The 20455-nt window shown below is 35.0% G+C and overlaps 1 protein-coding gene across 16 annotated transcripts in view; it reads right to left on the bottom strand.

Moving 5' to 3' along the window:
• The window catches only part of Ptprk (protein tyrosine phosphatase receptor type K), a 504921-nt gene that overhangs the window by 304990 nt on the left and 179476 nt on the right, over positions 1-20455 (bottom strand). For all 16 annotated transcript variants that reach the window (XM_074075059.1, XM_074075053.1, XM_074075007.1 and 13 more), the window contains exon 3: positions 16677-16948. In XM_074075059.1, the coding sequence (XP_073931160.1) occupies positions 16677-16948 (272 nt within the window). The remainder of the gene's footprint in view (positions 1-16676; positions 16949-20455) is intronic.

Below are 20455 nucleotides of genomic sequence, written 5' to 3'. Positions count from 1 at the left end.
TGATTGAGAAATACATAAAACAGTTATCTTGAACATAGTTTAATGGAAAGGAAATTCTGGCTCACTCAGACACTTTTTGTGTGTGACATGCATAGACAATGTAATTCTATGAGTCTGTACGACCGGAGGTAAGATAAAAGACTCATAAAAGCCCTTCAGATTAAAACACATATAACTTTACCAATGTCTAAAATTAAAAGGCATTTCCACCTCTATTAAGAAACATAACTGTGTGCAAAGAAAGGCATCTCAATGTTTATTTGTTCAACAGAATTGAGAAGAATGCCAAATTGTCAAGAGAATTGTCTTACAATCAGCAGATGCTCCCTAAACCTGCTAGGAGGATAGTACCAGAATGACAATCCAGAGGGGCAAAAAGACAAGAAATGTGTGTTATATAAAGCAAAACTGTGAGAGGCAAGTACTTCTAATTCAGCACAGCAGTTTCAGGAATCAATGTGTTAGAACTTACTGTTCAAAAACCTGTGGCAAATAGTGGTTTTCTTTCATGCTTACTTTCCTATTTCTATATTTAATTTCTTAAATAGAATTGTTTTTGAAGATAAATTCAGCTGTTTTCTACTTCTTAGTATTCTCTTCTTGATTGCTACAGAAGAGACAAAAACAGTAAGTTTTAAAAGGTAGGCACAGAAAGTTGACAAGCTTTTTAGGAGATTCTGAAGAACTACTTTCTGAAGTCATCATTTAATTGACTTATCACTGCCATTTTAGGGCAGACTAGGGAATATTTGAAATAAAGTTGACTAATGGAGAGGATTAAACCAGTTTTCTCTTTAATTATGCTTCATTTTCTAGCTTGGTTTTGTTTTGTTTTCTTTTCTGTTTTGTTTTGTTGAGACAGGGTCTTGCTAGGTAGGCCAGGCTGGCTTCCAACTTGCCATCCTCCTGCCTCAGCCTCCTGAGTGCTAAGATTATAGTGGTTTACTACCATGCCTCGCTACTTTTTTTTCCTATTTTTCAAGAATCAACAATATTAGATTCATCTTCTATATCATTAGTTTCGAGGATTTTAAATCACAAAGAAGCAATAAAAATGTCAAGCTTGAATAGTCAGTCTAGGCATATCTACTATGACTTGGTCTCTTTATAGAAAATGGAACTATTTAGAGTTAACATGAAAAAATACAAGAAACTCAAGAAGAAAAGACTATATGCAGATTGAAAACTGAATCTTTCAGATTAGAAAAATACATCTGTCAACTTCTCTAAATAAAATTCAAATATTTAATGATTCACATGATAAAATCAAGAGCTGCTTTACAACTCTAGCTCCCCAAATCAAATATTAAAAGAATTCACCCCGGAGAATGCAAATGAAATTTCATTGCTTAGAATTAGTATCCTTCTATTAATCAAATTACCAGTATTTATTACATAATATATGCTAGGTATTATGATAGTTGTTACACGGAATGCAAGGAAACACAAAGAGTTGATACCTGTGGTTCTATAAAAACATTCAAAGGAAGTTACAACTCAGTGAATCATAAATGCCAAAAGAATGACAACATGGGTTTGATTTAGATTTGCCAGAAAGCAGAACAGTGGTATAATGGAATGAACTAATAAACAAAAATGAAAAGCACAAGACAATTTAAAGAGAAATCAATTTAGAGAAGGGATATTAGTGTAAGATATGGTTATTAATCAGAGTTTGAGCTAGACATAAGAACTAGAGAGAGTCTTAGGGGCTAACGTTTAGTCAGCAGCACACGGCCTGCATGCAAGAAGTCTATTTGAAACATTACAGAGGCCCAAGGTTCAAGTCAAATAGTATAATGCAGGGGAGTAGTAAAACTAAAAACTCACTTCAAAGGAAATGTTAAAAATAACCCAGAAACCAGCTAGATATGGAGGTAAGAATTGAGAAAAAGAGTTCTTTTTAGGTATAATGAATCATAGTTTATGCACATCAACACAGAAATTTCTATTAGGCAGTTGGAAAGAGGTCTCAGATCTCAGAAAAAGGAGATATATTTTATATACATGAACATATACACATAGTCTTATAGAGACAAAGACAGAGAAGAGAGGAAGATGGGGTAGAAAATGTACTCACAGAATCCAGGACAAAGGAAGGCTATTATAAAAGTCCCTATATCTAAAATCAGTCCCAAGGTCCCTAAATATTTTAATTTGAAAAGAAAAATCATAAAATTTTAGAAGAAATGTGTAATAAAATACCCCAGGGCTATGAAGGGTTTCTTAATCAAGATAGGTATCTATAAAATCATTAAAATTAAAACATTCTGTCCAAGCAATGTTTAGAAAGTTTAAAAACCAAGCCCAAATTAAGAACACGTTATTATAAAATGGTTAACTAGACAAAAAGATCTAGACTAGATAAAGGTCAACCAATTGACAAGAAATAGGTAAACCAATAGAAACTACACCAAAAACATAAAGGGCACACCTGGAAAAAGTAGAAACACAAATAACAAACATTTAGGAATATGATCAAACTCAGTGAGATAGTTAGAGAAACTAAAATAATCAGAGAAATTCAAATTTTGACCATAATTCAACCATTACCCAATGTGGGAAAATTCTGAAAATGTACAAATACCAAAGGACTAACCAGAATATATAACAACAAAAACACATAGTGTTGGTCGGAAATGAACTGGTTGGAATGCCAATGGTTAAATCATTTTCGTAAAGAACTTAGTGTCATTTTAACAAGTCAAACACATAGAGTATATGAGTTAGCAAATGGCTACTTAGCAATATTGTACACATATACAGGTAGACTCATAACAATATTTTTGATAAGACAATTAGAAAACCTAGAAACAACACAATACTCATACATAGAGGCTACATAACTAATATTAGCTTATTCAAAAACGGTACTATATATACAAGAATGACAAAAAAATTTTTACAGCTATGTAGAAAAGTAGATGTGAACTGGGGGAAGAGAATCAAACTGCAAATAATGCACAAAACACAGTATTATATATAAATGTTTTTGTGGCAGCATCATGATGTGAACTTAGGACCTTGCATTTGCTAGGCAAGTGCTCTACTACTTGAGCTTCACCCCAGCCCTACTTTGCTTTAGTTTTTAAATATGGTCTCATGTTTTTGCCCAGGCTGGAATCCTCTTATTTATGCCCCTTGAGTAGCAGAAATCACAAATGTGTAGCACCATGCCTAGTCTATTGTCGAGATGCGTATCTGGAACTTTTTGCCCAGTCTAGACACGAACCCCAATCCTCCCTGATCTATGCCTCCCAAGTAGATGGAATTACAAGCATGAGCCACCACACCGAGTCCTATAAAATATTTTAATGTATAAAATGAACAAAATTTGTACATTTTTGAAAGAAAACAATAAGCACAAAATTTAGAACACTGCTTTACATGGAATAGAATAGTTTTTTCAGAGAGGGAACCTGAAGGGATTCTGGTGAGATTACTGAAGCAGGTGTGTGTGTGTGTGTGTGTGTGTATACGTGTGTGTGTTGCTGAGACTAGAACCCACAGCCTTGCACATGCAGGGCAAGAATTTTACCAACTACATCCCCAGATATTTAAGTAGGTTTCTACGAAATATTCATGTTTGTGTTACTATTCTTTGTATGTCATGCCTAGTCATATATTCGTATAGTATTTTATTAACAACAAATATTTGTAAAATAAAACTGGCCTTATAGAACTGCTTACATTAACAGGAATGAGAAAGAACAGAAAAGGAGAGGGGTGGAAAAAATGACCAGAAGTATATAGATATTGAGGACTTTTAGGTCTGAGGAAGGAAGAGGGGGCAACCTAGTTATGTCAAATGTCATGGAAGTTGAAGGAAATGGGGATGTGAGGAAGTTTAGAGATGCCTTCTCATCTTAAGAGAAATTTTCAGATGCATGAGATAACAACCAAGCTAGAAGATATGACCAACTTTTGAAGAATTAGAGGCACAAAGTAAAAACCCCTCTGCACAAATCTGGCAGAGAAGAATAGTTGTATAGGAGGACTGTGCACATTTTTAAAAATTCATTAGTGTACATCAATTGTACAAAGTGTCACTTCCATACACTGAGTGCATAGGCAGGCAGACAGGTGGCCATGAGTGGGCACAGGACAGCCCTGAAGAAAAGAACCAAAGTCACAGGACGAAAACAGATAGCTGAGGTTGTATGTCACTTTTAAATAAATAATATTATAACTTGAAGCATTAAAAAATGATGGGGTTGCTATTCCCTATCAAATGTAAAATAGGTCAATAGGTTATAAATTACAAACTTGCTACTGAACAGTTTCTCAAAGAGTAAACCTTTCTCATTACTTTTCAACTCACTACAAAGTCTAATCCAATTAAGTGCTCATTTGTTGTTGTTTTTCAAAAAAACGAATCTGATTAGAGGGTATGGGAGAGCCACACCTCTTCCACTCCTGAGTTTTCTAACTCTTGGTCCAAGGACAAGTTTCTTTCCTAAGAGGGGCCTGGTTCCCTGTGGGTCAGAAGGGTTAGGGTGCAACAGAGCCTTCCGGCCAAGGCCAAAGGCAGAGAGGGGTGACAGGCTAAAGTCCAATAGGAGTCAGATGTCTCAGGGCATCACAAAAACAGTATAGCGGTGCAGGCAGGCATGCTGGTCTCCAACACTACCAAAGGCAACAGCCATCCTGGATGTGGTAGCAGCTGCAGCTACTTCTGACTGGCCTGAGGACAGAACATTTAGTAACACTCAGAAATGCAATCTTGTATATTGACTTTCGAATGGTGGCAGTGAGATTGAAAAATAAAACTTTTCAGTCTCTCTTCCTACAATGTTTGCAGGATATAAATTTGTAGGATATAAATTAGCCATTTATATCCTGGCTAATCAGAGATGCAAAAATACTGGACAATGAATCTTTCTCTTTTCTTTTCCCTTCTTTTTATTTTGCAAACTTTGTAAGCAGTTCTGTCTTGACCAAAACAGTAATCATGCTTTAATTAAGTGACTTATAGATACCAGGCTTTTACTTGGAGAATAGGGAAGTAGACTGCACCTTCTTTCTTTCTGATTCACTCTGTAAGGTAGCTGACAGACATACATGGTCTTGCTAGTACACAGATGATTGTTAGGAAGGTTTATGTGGCTGAGGTGAGAGGACAGTTTCTGCAACATGAGCTCTCCCTCAACTTAAGTGGAACTCAAGGCTGAAATTCAATTCAGGGCATAACCTCTTGACATGGTAGAACACTGAATTTAAGTTAGTATAATGATAACTAAGAAGCAGAGGATTGCTTTGCCTCCTGTACTCTCTGCTTGATGTTCTTTTTTTAAAACAAAACAAAACAAAACAAAAACTGCCCAAGGCAAATCCAAAACAAACTCACTTAAAACTGCTGCACCTTACACATCAGGGCCATGACTAAATAACTCAAATGGCTCCAAACTGAGCTCCAAATGGCAATGAGAAAAGCAGAAAGGACCTTTTAGTGCATCACAAAGGCATTACACTGACAATTCTCAGAGGTTAGTGGCCCTGCAAAAAGGAACTCTCAACATGAACAAGGAGCTTCCTGCTGTCAATCAGTGGGGTACTCCTGCTTGCCCAGTGAGTGAATGCCACTTACTAACTGGGTTGCATTAAATCCGGCAGGTCCATTTGTGAGTAGCAACCCAGTTTCTTTTCCAGGCACTCTGGGGGAGCAGCATGCCCTTTTATGGCAGAAGGAAACTTGCTTGGCATATATGACACCCGCCTTGGAACCACTGGTACATAAAGCAAATAAAAGATTAGAAGCAACCCAGGTGTAGGGGATTAAGGATTTAACAGGCAGATGGAGGAGAAGAGCATCATCTGGGCGTCCTTCATCTTTTATAACAAGGGAAAGCTCCCCAGCAGTCCCAACAGAAAGAATGAGCTCAAATGAACAAAATTTAGCTATTCTGTTGACAAAGGAAGACTCCTTGAATCGACCTTTTTTTTTTAATGAGAGTTTATCTGCCAACATCTGATTATCTTTCATAACAAATCAATTTCTATCTACAATAAGGTAACAAAAACACACCACATACCCCCCTCACAGACAGGTCAGCAACCAAAAATGTTGATTGTCACAATTTGAAGAGTCTATTTTGAGCAGACAGGTGTGAGTCACAGGAGCTTGTGACTAGCAAATACCGAGTCAGGGCAAGCCCTTTGATCCTTGGAGCTCAGTCTCTAAAATGACTTCCAAAAACCATCATTGTCCTCCCACTGCAATGCTGATTAGCCTCTTCTGAAGAGATTGAAAGCATTTGGAATCAAAATAAACAGACAAGTCTCTTGGCTGGGATTTGGAAACCTCTCAACAATAGGGCCCAACCTGTTTAAAGTTGGGCCCTCCTAATTCACTCCTCCTAATTTCAAAACCCTTGGATTCAGCCAGACCAGTAAGGTTGCTTCTTTACATAGTATGATCGTTCTTATGTCTGCCCACCTAAGGCTGTTATCTGTACTTTGTAATTAAGAAGTCTAAACTGCCTTTTATACCTGCCTTTACCCACAACCAGCTGTCTGACCACAGACCTATATTTCTCCCTTCTGGGATCTCCTTTAGTAGTACTGGTTTCTTCACTTCCCTGGACCTTGAATTAAATAATAATACAAGGCTGCCAACATGGATGTTTATCTCCATCAGAAGACTTCTTTGCTACTATTTTATCATAGCATTTTCAGCCATAGATAGAATTAGAGATGATTAAATAACAAAACTCTATTTAACCATCACCTAACACACACACACACACACAAATGTCAACAAATGAGAAATTGCCTTAGAGGACTTTATATTCCCTAAGGAAAAATTTGAAACTGTTTTCCTAACTTTCTGTTTGTTTTCACTCTGAGCCAAGATTAATGCTAAGTAACAACCCAATACTTGCTTATGAACAGAACTGAAATTTAGTTCACAAGAGTTCTGAGCTGTCCCTCAAGAATTCAACTTACTTCATCCATCTAATTCTTAGATAGAAAATCCATAAAACCACTCAGTATTTCAAAAGAAATATTAATACACAATGTGAAAGGATAATTTTCCTGAGAAATTGTATGATCATAAAATAATTATAATCTTACTCGTCACATCACTGAAAATTTAATCAGGAAGCCATATTTTCTTCTGACACCAAGATTGCAAAAATCATTACCAATAAAAACTTCACACAGTACAGAGCAACTAGAATTTCCCAGTAGAGGGGGGACCTAGCTCAATTCTAGCTACCAAGATGACTTTAAGTAAATCACTTGTCTTCTCTTAGTCCTTATCTCTAAAATAAAAAGTCATACTTTCCCAATGATCTCATAATATTATTGTGAAGATTAACTCTTTCTAATTTATTACCTGCATTATAAAATACAAAGAACCATATATTAAATTGTCTTTGTTACACATCTAGGCCCTTTTAAAAGAGTAACTTGGACAGGAAGAAAAAAGAAGGAAAAGAAACAAAGACATTTCAGGAGATAGATGTAATAGGCATAAATAAGCAACAACAACAAAAAGCTCCCAAACTGTCCAAAGAGCGATTAGAGCAGTTTGACCAAAGCAGAGAATGCCTGTAAAGATCAAATAAAAGTAACAGATTCGAGCAGTTGATAAAGACTAAATTATGAAAAGATGCAAATTTTTTAGACTCAGATTTTACTTTAAAGGAAACTTTGACAATATCTGATGAGCTCAACATCACAAATTAACCAACCATTGAAAGCAATGGATTTATAACAGAGTTTAAGGCCACAGAAAACAATTAGGGAACTGCTACCATTATTGAGATGGGACCCAGCCAGAGCAGAGAATAGGGTAAGCAGTAAGAAGACTAAAGAAGAAACGAATTCAAAGCATGGATACCAAGGAGACCAAGACTATGTAAACAGCACTGCTTAATAAAAATCCTAAAAGCATTCAGTTTTTCCTTGGATTGTAAATGCGACTTTACTGGAATCTTCCCTTTCCATTCTTCTATGCCTCACAATGCCAACACCCTTCCAGATTTTGAGTCTTGGGTTAGCTGAGTTTTTTGTTTGTTTGTTTTGTCTCATTTTGCTTTTTCTTGGGTACAAGGCACCCCTTCTGATCTTTGAATACCTCGTTCTTTTTTATCATTCAGACCTCCAGCTGAAGGTCACCATCTCAAACAGCTAAACAGCTCAAACAGTTCTTCACATAGCAACTGGTCTAATGTAGCTTCTATGGCTTGTAACTCACATTTTTCTATTTTAATTATCTCTTTAGCACCTACTGTGCTCTAATCATTTTTTCATTTATTTATTTCTCTGCATTTCCTTTTCTCCCCTTCAATCCCTAGAGTACAATTCCGAGAAAGAACAGTACCTGCCATGGATTAGGTTGCTCAATGAACATGGCAGAATGTATGTATGGATGGATGGATAGATGGATAAGTGAATGCATAAATAAATAACAGCAGTCCTTCAGAAAAAGGATCAATCCAACTGTTGTCTTTCGGTTATTCTGGACCCCATGTTTTCAGCATGGGTATGAATGATGGGAGAGAATCCTAAATCTTTTCAATTGTATACCTTATTTACTAAATGTTAGTAAATATTACTAACTATTAATAAATAAGAACCTCATAAAACATATGTGTAATGACTAGGCTAGCAGTGATCCCCATACTGCAGGATCTGAAACTTAAAAGGTCCATGTCATAGCCATGAATGAAGGCCTTGACCAACTGAACACAGAACAAATGACGTCTAGTCCAAACTTTTACCCAATGTGCAAAACAGCCTCTAAGTTATTCTCTACCATCATATAAAAATGGGGCATTCTACATCTAATTCTCATGCAACATGCTACAATGCCTAACATAAAACAACATCCTCAAGCGTTACTGGTTTCTAAGTTTATTGTACTGCTTATGATAATCCCTACTCCCCTGCCCCTAAAAAAGAGGAAAACAGAATGAAAAAAAAAAAGAAAACAAAAAAAATCCACAAACACAGGAATCCATTCCTGTATGTGTGCAGCTAAACTGATTTCAGACTACTGAAAGTCTTACATCACTTGTTCACAATCAAACCGTAAGTTTCTTTTAAAAATTATTAACCTAAGAAAATGCTGTATCAGCTTCCAAGCTTTATATCTGTGCTGTTGTTGCGAAACACCAGAATCTAAAGATATTTGGTTTTGAACCAAATTTTGGTCTCTAGGCACTAGAAATTTTTCTTTCCTTATTACTTTACTGAATTATTACTTGGTATAAACCTATGACCATAGACCTTATTTTTAAACAGAAAATGAGAATTGATTTACTGCTCCTAGGAAGCTGAGAAGAATGATTTTTTAAAGATCATTCAAAGGATATTAAGAATCTTATTGTCATCAGGGAATTCCAGGGGTGAGTACAGAGGTAATTTATAACTAAATGCAGAAATAGCATGTAGCACCTAGCTTTGTAATGAGTTTTTTGCTTTTTTTTTTTTGCTTTTCTTTGTTTGAAACAGTTTTGGGGACATGGTGTTGCCCAGGTGATCCTCCTGCCTCAGTCTCCCAAATACTGGGATTTTAAGTGTGTACTGCTACACTTGGCTTATAATGACAGTTTGAAAAGCACCTTTTAAAAACAAAAACTGCTAAAATTTGCTATAAATTGTTCATTAGATTACATGAGTGGGTATGCACATTTAAATACTCAGGGTTTTTTTGTTTATAGTCTAACTTTAGTTAGTAACAACAGAATAATTAGATTCCATATGCTACCTGAAAAATGAAAAAATAGATACAAACTGTAGAATGTCTACTTTTCTCATGTTTTCTTACTGTATTCTCAATGGAAATACTTATGCTACAATAGACAACTGCATTCTTCTACTCTTCTATTATGTTCTAAGAAAGCAAACTGAAGTCATCACAGCATAAATTAAATTTTAGATAAAACACAATGTCATTCACTTTTCTTTTTCTCTTGAAGAGTCAATATTTTGTGCACACTAAAATGAAGAAATACAAGTTTTTAAAAATGAGAATGGGCAGACGTCATGCAAAATTTCACGGTGTAGAACAAATGCAAAGCCCTCCAAAAGACCAATTTTAATTAACTATCAAAAACAGGAGACAAAATAACTGAAGAATTAATGAATTTAGCATCATTGCCTATATTCTTCTACAATATGGAATTGAATTAATAAATGGTACAAAACTGTCAGAAACATCACTAAATTGTTTAAGAGGAATGGTTCTCACTTTTTTGTGTCTGGTTACATTATTTTATACTGCTACATGAAGATTAGCTCAATTAATGTATGCTAGATAATTAATCAAGATATAGACAAAGTAAGAATTAAGAAGTGTGTTAACTCAGATTCAGCCAACAGAGCTGAATGCAAACCAAGTCAGGGAGCAAAGAAACAGCAGTTCTTCCACTACTCTGTACAGCAGCACTCCTCCCTGCTCCCTGCAGACAAAACAAATTCTTAAGGGGAAAAAAAGGATAAATTGAACAAACATGCTTATCCCTCCTTAATGCTCATTATTTTTCAATCAGTTATTATAAGGAAATTGAATTATTTCATGGAAATATTTCTCAAAACAAACACTGAAGGAGCTGCTGTGGCCACTCCTGCTGCCCTAAGTTAAAAACAGGACTGATTGGACAGAGGAACAAGATGCTTCTCTCTCATGCATACAGTTATTATTTTGATAAATAGCAGAAGTCTTGTTCATTTGTTTATATTTTTTACACAACCATGCATTCATCAATGAATCAATACAGAGTTTAATATTAAAGTAGAGCAGATGTTTTATAATAAAAGCTTATCACCTCAGGAATCAGGAAGAAGTCATACTCATAACACTTGTGTTAAGTTTCAGGAAAACTATGGCTAGAATAACATGAGAGTAGTTCCAAATCCATTTGGAGCACTTTAAATGTAACAAAGAAGACTGTGAAGATTTGTTATGGAAACAGCCAAGATGCCCCACTACAGACAAATGGATTAAGAAAATGTGGTACTTATACACAAGGGAGTTTTACTCAGCCATAAAGAAGAATGAAATCTTATTATTCTCTAGTAAATGGATAGAACTGGAGAACATCATTCTGAGGAAGGTTAACCAGGCTCAGAAGACCAAGAATTATATGTTCTCCCTCATATGCAGACTTTAGATCTAGGGTAAATACAGCAATGTGGTTGGACTTGGGTCACATGATAAGGGGAAAGCACATAAGGGAGGTGTGGGGATAGGTAGGGAACTCAAAACATGAAAATGTCTGATATCCCCACTGCAGAGGAGCTAATACAGAAAGCTTAAAGCGACAGAGGTCAATATGGGAAGGGGATCAGGAACTAGGGAAAAGATCAGGTAGAGATGAATCAACTTGGATTGTAACACACTTGTGCATGGAAGCAATACTAGGAATCTCTCTGTATAGCTATTCTTATCTCAACTAGCAAAAACACTTTGTCTTTCTTATTATTGCTTATGACTTCTCATCAACAAAATTGGAGAAAAAGAAAAAACAGGTTCTGCCTGGAAGCAAGGTGGGGTTAGGTAGAGAGGGAGGGCGCAGGGAGCAGGCGGGAGAAATGGTCCAAACAATGTATGCACATGTGAATAAATGAATAAAATTAAAAAAAAAAGCAGTAACAAAGGGCTATTTTGTTATTTACTCTATCAAACACAAGGTAAATTTTGGGTGGTGTAAAAATGAGCCACAGTGACCATGTTAGATAATTACTATTGCCACAACTAAAATAAGGCCATCTTGTTGAGGCCAAATTCAGAAGTCAATAATATGGCAAAATTCCAAACTTTTAAAAGCCAGAGTAAATTACTAAAGAGCAAATGGGGAAAAATTCCAATCCCCACCACATAATCAGAAACTGTGTCCACCTATGAAGGTAAGAAGAATTTACTTAGCATACAATCAAATATTAAAACAAACTAAAGTTAATATACATGAAAGTATTCAGCCAGCATCCTACATATACATGGTGGACACTCAATAGATTATCTTTCCTTCCTTTCTTTCTATCCCCTTAAATCATTAATCTATTGTCTTCCACCTATTTACCTTTTCAAGTTCATAGGTTTGTATTCTATCTCCAACTACACTGGAAAATATGAATTGCTTAATTCATAGATTCTTAGGTAGTTCTGCCATGTCTAAACAATATGTGTAGATAGCTCAAGAAAAAATGTGACATGATATATTAGGAAGCTTTTGGCTGCACAGCAGAATACTCATCTAAATGAGATTTATAAAATAGTTATTATCATTATTGTTGTTATTACTACCACTACCACGACCCCTACTACTACTTTGAGTGTATGGCCCAGACTCCATCCATCTTTCTTTTATCACCCTCTTTGGTCAACTATCTCCTTCCACATAATTACAAGATGAGTGCACTAATACCAGGTATCACACTCTCATGCAACAACATACTTCACTTTTTTATATCAGGGAAGAAAATCTTTCCCTGATGTCCCTTCACAAACTTTCTTTCTCACTCATTAATGAGAACTGTGTCACATGGCCAGCCCTACCTGCAAAGGGAATTGAGAAAGCAAGTAGGTGGGATAAAGTCCTAAAAATATGGATGAAAGTGAGGAGAATGACTATCAAATAGATAACCATGGTATCTTCAACACTGCTCAATATTCATAATGAGCCAGCATCAATTACAATGCTTACAAAGGAAAAAGTTACATCTATAAGATATTTAGGAAGAATAACTTTGCCACATTCCTTTTAAAGGCAGGGCTCCACATGAATGAATGAGAAACAGTAAAATTCTGAGGAGTTCTAAGCGCTATGACAGAGGAGTGGCCTGCCCCCCCCCCCACATACACACTCATGGCAAGATAGTTCGTGAGCACACTCTTCTTACATGGGTCTCTGTATCTACAGATCCACTTTTTAAAGCCTTTTCATAAAAAAAAAAAAAAAAAAAAAAAAAAGCCTTTTCATTCAGGTAAACAGTCTCTAGCTTTAAATCCCAATCTTTTTCAGATCCAAAGCCAGCAGGATCTCTGGAGTATAGCAATCATTTCATTGCCAAAATATCAGTGTAATACATGTTAATATAATATAATCCTTTAAAAAGGAGATAAACCCAGAGAGTTTCGTGCCTATCCTGTTCTTACATTTTTTTCAAACTGATGGAAAGAAAATGTTAAGAAGCAAACGGATTGCAAAACTTCATTGTTTTCTTCTCAGTGAATTGAGGTGGGAAAAGGCACTTTCTGCTATATTGTCACTTTCCAATTTCTGGCCAAACCCCTGTAGTTTTCATCACGCATCATTTTTGTGATTAATGATGTGCACCCAGTTAATGGAAAACAGCAGATTAGGTTTCCACTAATAGTTTTGCAAGTTATGTACATTGCCTATCTGCCTCATTTACTGACAACCTCACTGCTCAGTAAGAAAGTAATGGATTTAATCCCAAAGCAGAACTTAGTTTTATGTGTACAAGACAGGTCAGATTTCCAGAGTGGAGAAAATTACTCTTTCAGAGGTATACAGATCCTCAGTTACACTGTATCACTGAGATAACAACTCATGAAAACTTAGCTTTTTTGTACTTCTTTTTTACTTCTGTTTTGCAATCAATTTAAGGATCTATAGTATTAACTTGAGACCTATAAAAATATATGCAATAACATCTTGTCACCATGACAAAAAAAAACAAATATAATATGATACTATTAGAATACTGAGCTAAAAGACATCTATTGCTCTGAAGAATAATATATTATGTGTGTGTGTGTGTGTGTGTTACTGTAATGATTGTGAAAAACACAAATTTACATTTGCTTAGTCTGTTTGACTCTGGAAAGTATACAGCCAATGGAATTCTTCTCCTTAAAGGTGACTGGAATGAAAAATACACTCTGCCACTCAATACAGCCAGTACTCTAATCTATTCACGAGTTGGATCAGCCATGAGGAAGAGCAATTATTGGCAGAATAGATTTCCAAAAACTACATTAAAAACAAAATTAAAATGTAAAATTCCAAATAATGAAATCCAATGGATCATTTTATTGGTTAAGTTTATGCACAAACTGAAGGTAATTTATCCTGGCAAGTCTAATAAGGTAGTCTATTTAAAAAAAAGAAAACCTGATGATTTATGGGGTCCAAACTAAATTCTCTTTGGTCAAGACAGACATATGGTACTTTTTTTCACCTACGTACAGGCTGTTTTGTTTTTTCTTAAAAACTATGTTTAAATCTTTTTGTACAAAACACTTCTGGAATCTTAAACAATTATTTGAGTAGGTTTGATTAGAGAGAAAGAAACTTTAAATAATAAATTTGTCCTTATGTAATACAAGCCTGACAAGTGGTTTTGTACAGGGATGAGGTGGACTTTTTCTTACACAAGAATACAAGTCAAGACTCCAAATTAGGTCTGGAGGTATGGCTCAAGTGGTACAGTGTCTGCTTGCAAGCATAACATCCTAAGTTCAACAAATCCCAGTACCAAAAAAATCCTCCAAATTTCCCCAATGGAATCTCAAAACTGGTCTCTGATATCTAGTACTTAAAGCAAATGAGTTTCTCTTTGTATGTAGGGACTATCAGCACCTAAGTAACCTAATTAAAAATTTCTACCAGATTTTGTCAGCACTTATGGAAAACTTCACAGATCCTGAAAGCTACCTGAATGCATTGTGGAATGCACAGGACATCTTTTTCCTGATAGTACTTCCTAGCAGCAAAAAATGCTACATAAATACAATATATATTAGTGTTTTGTAAGAAATGATGTACATGTAGGTATTAAATGATTGAACTGATGAAAACACCAAGTAATTTATTGAACATTAAGTACATAAATAAAAAATATTCTGTTATTTTTTCTCATTAAGTTTTATAGGTGGAAGGGGAAAAGACAAAAGTAAAATATATGAAATTATCTATGACTCAAATTTTAATCTTCCAAAATAAGATATTTGCCCAAAGGTTCTATGTATTTAGTCATTTTTTTCCTCTGATAAGACATGTTCACAAAAATCTTGCTGGTCATGTTGCAGCTCACATAGGCATGTTTTGCATTGCCTGCTTAAATGCTTCTAGACACATATAACCTACAGAGTGCCATCTTCAAAATGAGACTGAATAAAGAATTATTCATCCAGTATGAGGCACTGTAACTCAACAATAAAGTAACTTTGCGATAATTTGGGTCAGAGAAAATTCCTATTACTATCAATAAGTCAAAGATAGTTCTTTTAAAACCAGGAAAAATAATGATGTTATTTCTTAGTTATGAAGGAAACGATAGAGCCATATTATTTGTTGGATTAATCAAAACCTACTTCTATATTGATGCTTTTAAAGGAACAACTAAGTGTTTGATTCCTTAAATAACTACCTACACAGCAGCAAGTAACATGAAGAGTTGAAAATAGACACAGGACTCCAGAACTCACATTTGTAATGATTTTGTTAGCTTTTTGTGTTATTTGTAGTTTTAATTTGTTTTAGGGAATCTGGAATGTGTTCACGGTTTTGTTCTGTGAATCAAACCTTCTTATTCTACCCAGGTTTATGTTAATCTTCAAAGATAGACTCACGAAATCAGTATGCTGATAATGCAGCATGAGGTCATCCAGTGATGACAGCCATAGACCTGTCAGAGACAATCCCACTGACCTTACAGTTATTCTACAATGTCAGTTTCACATATACACACAAGGACACACACACACACACACACACACACACACACACACACACCCCATACATCCCACATACACAGCCCTCACAAAGGTGAGGGCCCTGAAAAAGCTAATAGCTCTCCCAGACTGAAAAGAAACATCCTGCCGTTCAGGAATGATAGAATGAATTTATACCTAATGAAAGTACATTGATACCTGAACAAACACATAACCTGAAAATAAGAACCTTACCTCTGGAGCCATGTCTATGGTGTAAGAAGCTTTTAATAATCAACTCAAGAAAATACAAGTAACACAAAGGCACTGCTTTTTTCCGATTCAGAAGCAGACAATCCCTACTTGATCAAACAGTTCATTTTTAAAAGGCACAAATGAAACTGTTAATGCCTTATATACTAATCACTGTCATAAAACATGCTTTTACATAAACACACTCTCATTAGCCTCTCTAATAAGCTACAAATAGGAAGTCTTTTAAAAGTCTAAATCTCAAGGTCGAGCACAATAATTTCTGGGAGAAAAACCCAAAGATGTTGTAGACAACTTATCTTTTTGTTCACTTATTTTTATATTCCATTTGGTTGACAAAAATATAAATAATTAAATCAAAATGCCTTCCCTTCAAGATAACATATTTCATAAAATACTATTTCATGTTTATTTTACAAATTTTATTTTCAATAAGTTAGTAAACCAATTCAGTCTGAATGTTACAGTCAAATAAAAAAGACTACTTCCTGAACAAAGCTATAGAAATAGATTATCGATAAATAGGTTTTTGAAAACAAACCACAAATTTTGGATATGAACCTACTTTTTTTCTACGTGTGGAAATATTTTTTTCTGCTTAGAATGTTTTGTGACAACATATTTGAATTGTTCTTCAAGGAAGAAGGAGGGTGATGGAAAGCAAAAGGGACAAACTCCTGTTGACTGTGGGACCAGTATTTATGACAAAGTATTACACATACAACAAGATCCAATACATCAACACATAAACGAGAAAATCACAGATGATTACCTGATATTCATTGGGCCAAAAGGTGCTTACTGCCAGCTCAGCTCGAAGCCAATCTCTACCGGTGAACCCAGTCACATTCCAAATTGGGTTAGCAAGAGGTCCTTTATTCACCCTAACTAGGATGTTCAAAGTGCCAGGACTCAACCCTTTCTGGCTATATAACAGATAACTGAAATCAATGCAGTGAGTGTCATTTTCCTTCATTGTAGGCAGTTGAAGTCGGGCTTTTTCTCCAGGGTCATGATCTGAAGAGTCCACTATCATATAGGAACCTGAAATGAAATTACAAATAATAAATCTAAATAAATACGAAAGCCACAGGGAACATATAAAAATAAAAAATTTCCAATATACTCTGAATACTATGTAACTCAAAAAAGCCATGTCTTCCAGAACAGAGTCATAAAAAGATATCAATTAAGCAAGTAGGTGAATTAAATCCTTAAATAACATTGTTTACACTAGACAAATGCATTTACCCATTTAACCACCACAACAACCTGTTATTGTCCCCATTTTACAAATTAGGAAGTTGAGGCAGCATTAGTTAGTTAAAGTCACATAGTGGACAGGGAAGGGCATGGTTCAAATTCAGATCTCACTAAAAACATTCCAGTCTTCCTAAATAGAAAGTCTTAGAAAACAAATAAAAGCAATTATCTTACTGACCACATGCCCCTCCCCATCCTACCCCCCACAAAAAGCAGAATCTTTTTGTACGAAGATGGAAGAGGATAGGTAATAGAATTGTTTCTGATTTCAAATTGCAAGATTATTATTTGGACAAGTTATTTGCCACCTACTAACTATTCTGAACTTCAGTTCCTGGAAAAATAATACCTTGTAGAGTTAGTGTGAAGGCTAACATTAAACTTTCCCAGAGCTAAGATTTGGGTATATAGTAGGCTTAATGTATTTCTGGCAGACTAGGCGGTCAACTCATAACTCATCACCATTACCATATGCCCCAATTCTGCTTTTCTAAGATGAGGAGGAAAAAATTAAAAAAAAAACTTGAAATCAATAATCTACTCCACCCCTTTGTTTGAATATTTATTGGTTATGTATCATGAGGCCAAGGGCATAGAGCATTTACACAGACCTTTCACTGCAGGCTAACTACAAAAACAAGACTTCAACATTGGGCTGCTATATTAGTGCAAGAAGCTCTCCAGAAAAACAGCAAATTGTTCTAGTCTCACAGCAGATTTTAACAGAGACACATATCACAAAAATGTAAATATACAATTTTATTACAAAATTTTTTCCTAGGATGTAATTTTAACCACAATATATTTGGTACAGCATTACAGAACCCAGTTTTACAAGGGTTCTTGGCCCTCTCTTCCTAACAAAATATATAACTAATCAACCCTCTGTTTTCCCTCCTGAAAACATAACTTGTACCCATGATATATTAAACACTCAGTGACCACTAATAAATTCAATTAACCTCAACAATAGGCTCAAATCATGAAAGATGGGAGGAATTCAACTACATAAGAAAACAAATTCAAAACTGACTAATTCCACTGAGTGGTAACTTGTGGTTCTGAACTTTGGCAAAGATTTTGTCTAACATTTTATTTAATGCAATTCAAATACAGAATACAAATACTGTAACAGTAATAACCAGTATTATTGTTTACTTCAGTTTCTCAGTTCTCATCTTCTTTCTTAAGCTTGGAATTCTATTCTTTTTTCCTTCTTCATGATTTCGCAGATGGTACATTTACACAATAAATTACCTGATTTTTGGAAAAACTATGTCTTTTTTATAACAGGATATCCTGCATCCTGATCCAATTTACAGAAGTAGGGTGCTTCTATTCGTGGTTATATTCTTGTTCTAAAATCAATAGCTGATTTAGGAAGATCACTTTCAGATTCACTAATGCTTAGCAGACCTGTTATTCTTAACTAGGATCAGGTCTGAGTCTTAGATAAGTTACTTAGTATTATTGGGCCTCTGCTTCTTCACAAAACTGTGGCACATTTCTCCACTGCAATAACAATTTTTTCATTGACATATTATTACAGTAGTACATTTAAATTATTTTTACAAGTTTGCATCAATTATAGCTTCTGATTATCAACTTAATAGTGATTTCTAAATGACTTACTGGCTTTCTAATAGTCATTTTCTTCTGTTAGAAAATAAATTTTGTAGTAAAATGCTTTGTGTCACATTTTAATCATACATTATGAGATTAACCATTAAGAGCATTTAGCAATTTTCAGCCATTTGCATTTTTAAGCTACAATAATTTTCCTATTAGAGAAATGGGATGAGCAAACTATATTCATTTGTAGGCCTTACTAATTTGATAATCACAAAATAAGAGCTTATCCAAACTATATAACTCATTTCTATAGAATGTTTCTCATAAATGCTCTATTTCAATGCAGCCCAGTATTACTATATTCTCTGAGTGGTATGGAATAAAAATGCATTTATGGCACAGTTCTAGAAAAGAAGAAGCAAGCACTAATACCAAAAAGTCATTTAAATCTTTCTGTCTAGTGACTTGATAGAGTAGCAATTTACACAGTAGGTTCCATTGAGGTAGCTGCCTGTTTGACACAAACTCCCCTCAGTCATCCTAAACATAGAGTACACTGTGTTCTTATAAACTTTGAAAAATTACCTCTACAACCTACCAGTGTAACTGGTTCTCATCACTTACGGAGTGGAAATTCTGCAACATGCACTCCCTCATTCTTTATGTTACAACTTAAACTTACTTACTATTGTTCTGGTTCCCGGTAACTAATCTCATGTTTCTAAAAAATAAAGCTCAGTAATATTTAATTGTGATTTAGCTGCCTTAAAGCTTAATAATAAAATGTTCACACACATAAAATGTACTAATTTTACTGAACATAACATCTTTATTGTGGCCTTACTGATACTTTTTACAACCTCTTCAGCAAAGAGTTCTCAAATTTTATCATCCAAGATGGAGTTTAGATGTCTTTAAATGCACAATTTTTAAGAAAGCAATTTTACAGTAAGAACCAAAAACCTTATAGCAATATAAACCCTCTGATCTGACAATTCCATGTCTAAAAATATATATTAAGCAAGAATTTGTAAATATACAAAGATACAGCTTAAAAAGATGCTCATCTCACCATTACACTGTTTAAAATGAAGAAAAGTAAAAGGATTCTAAATGTAAGATAATAGTTACTTTGTGAAATTATGATCAATAAGTTTGATAAATCATACTAAGGAAGCATTTTGTGACACCTATTCATATTAAGTCAAATATGTAGAAAATATTATATTCATATGATTTTCAGCTTTTTAACACTGTGACAAAATACCTGAGAAAATTAACTTAAAAGAGGAAAATTTATTTTGCCTTATGCTTTCAGCCCATACTCACTTGACCTCATGGGTGTGGACCTGTGGTAAAGCAAAACATCATCATAAGGGGAGTGTAGTGGAGCTAATTTGCTGATCTTGTGGCTTCCAGAGGCACAAAGAGAGAAAGCAAGAAAGAATGATGAAGACATACCCTTCAACAACATGCCTGCAGTGACCTACCTCCTCCAAGTAGGCCCTACCTCTTACACTTTCCACCACCTCCCAATAGTCCATAGAGTTATGAAACCCTAAATGGATTAATCCATCAATGAGAATGGATTAATCTGTTGATGAGGTCAGAGCCCTCATGATCCAATCACTTCCCAAAAGCCCTACCTCTGTACATTGCTACAGGGACCAAGCCTTCAAAACATCAGCCTTTGGGGGACATTTCAGATTCATACCA

The sequence above is a fragment of the Castor canadensis genome, chromosome 1 (assembly GCF_047511655.1).
Source record: "Castor canadensis chromosome 1, mCasCan1.hap1v2, whole genome shotgun sequence".
Classification (NCBI taxonomy): Eukaryota; Metazoa; Chordata; class Mammalia; order Rodentia; family Castoridae; genus Castor; species Castor canadensis.
This window is presented reverse-complemented; position numbering and strand designations above follow the sequence as displayed.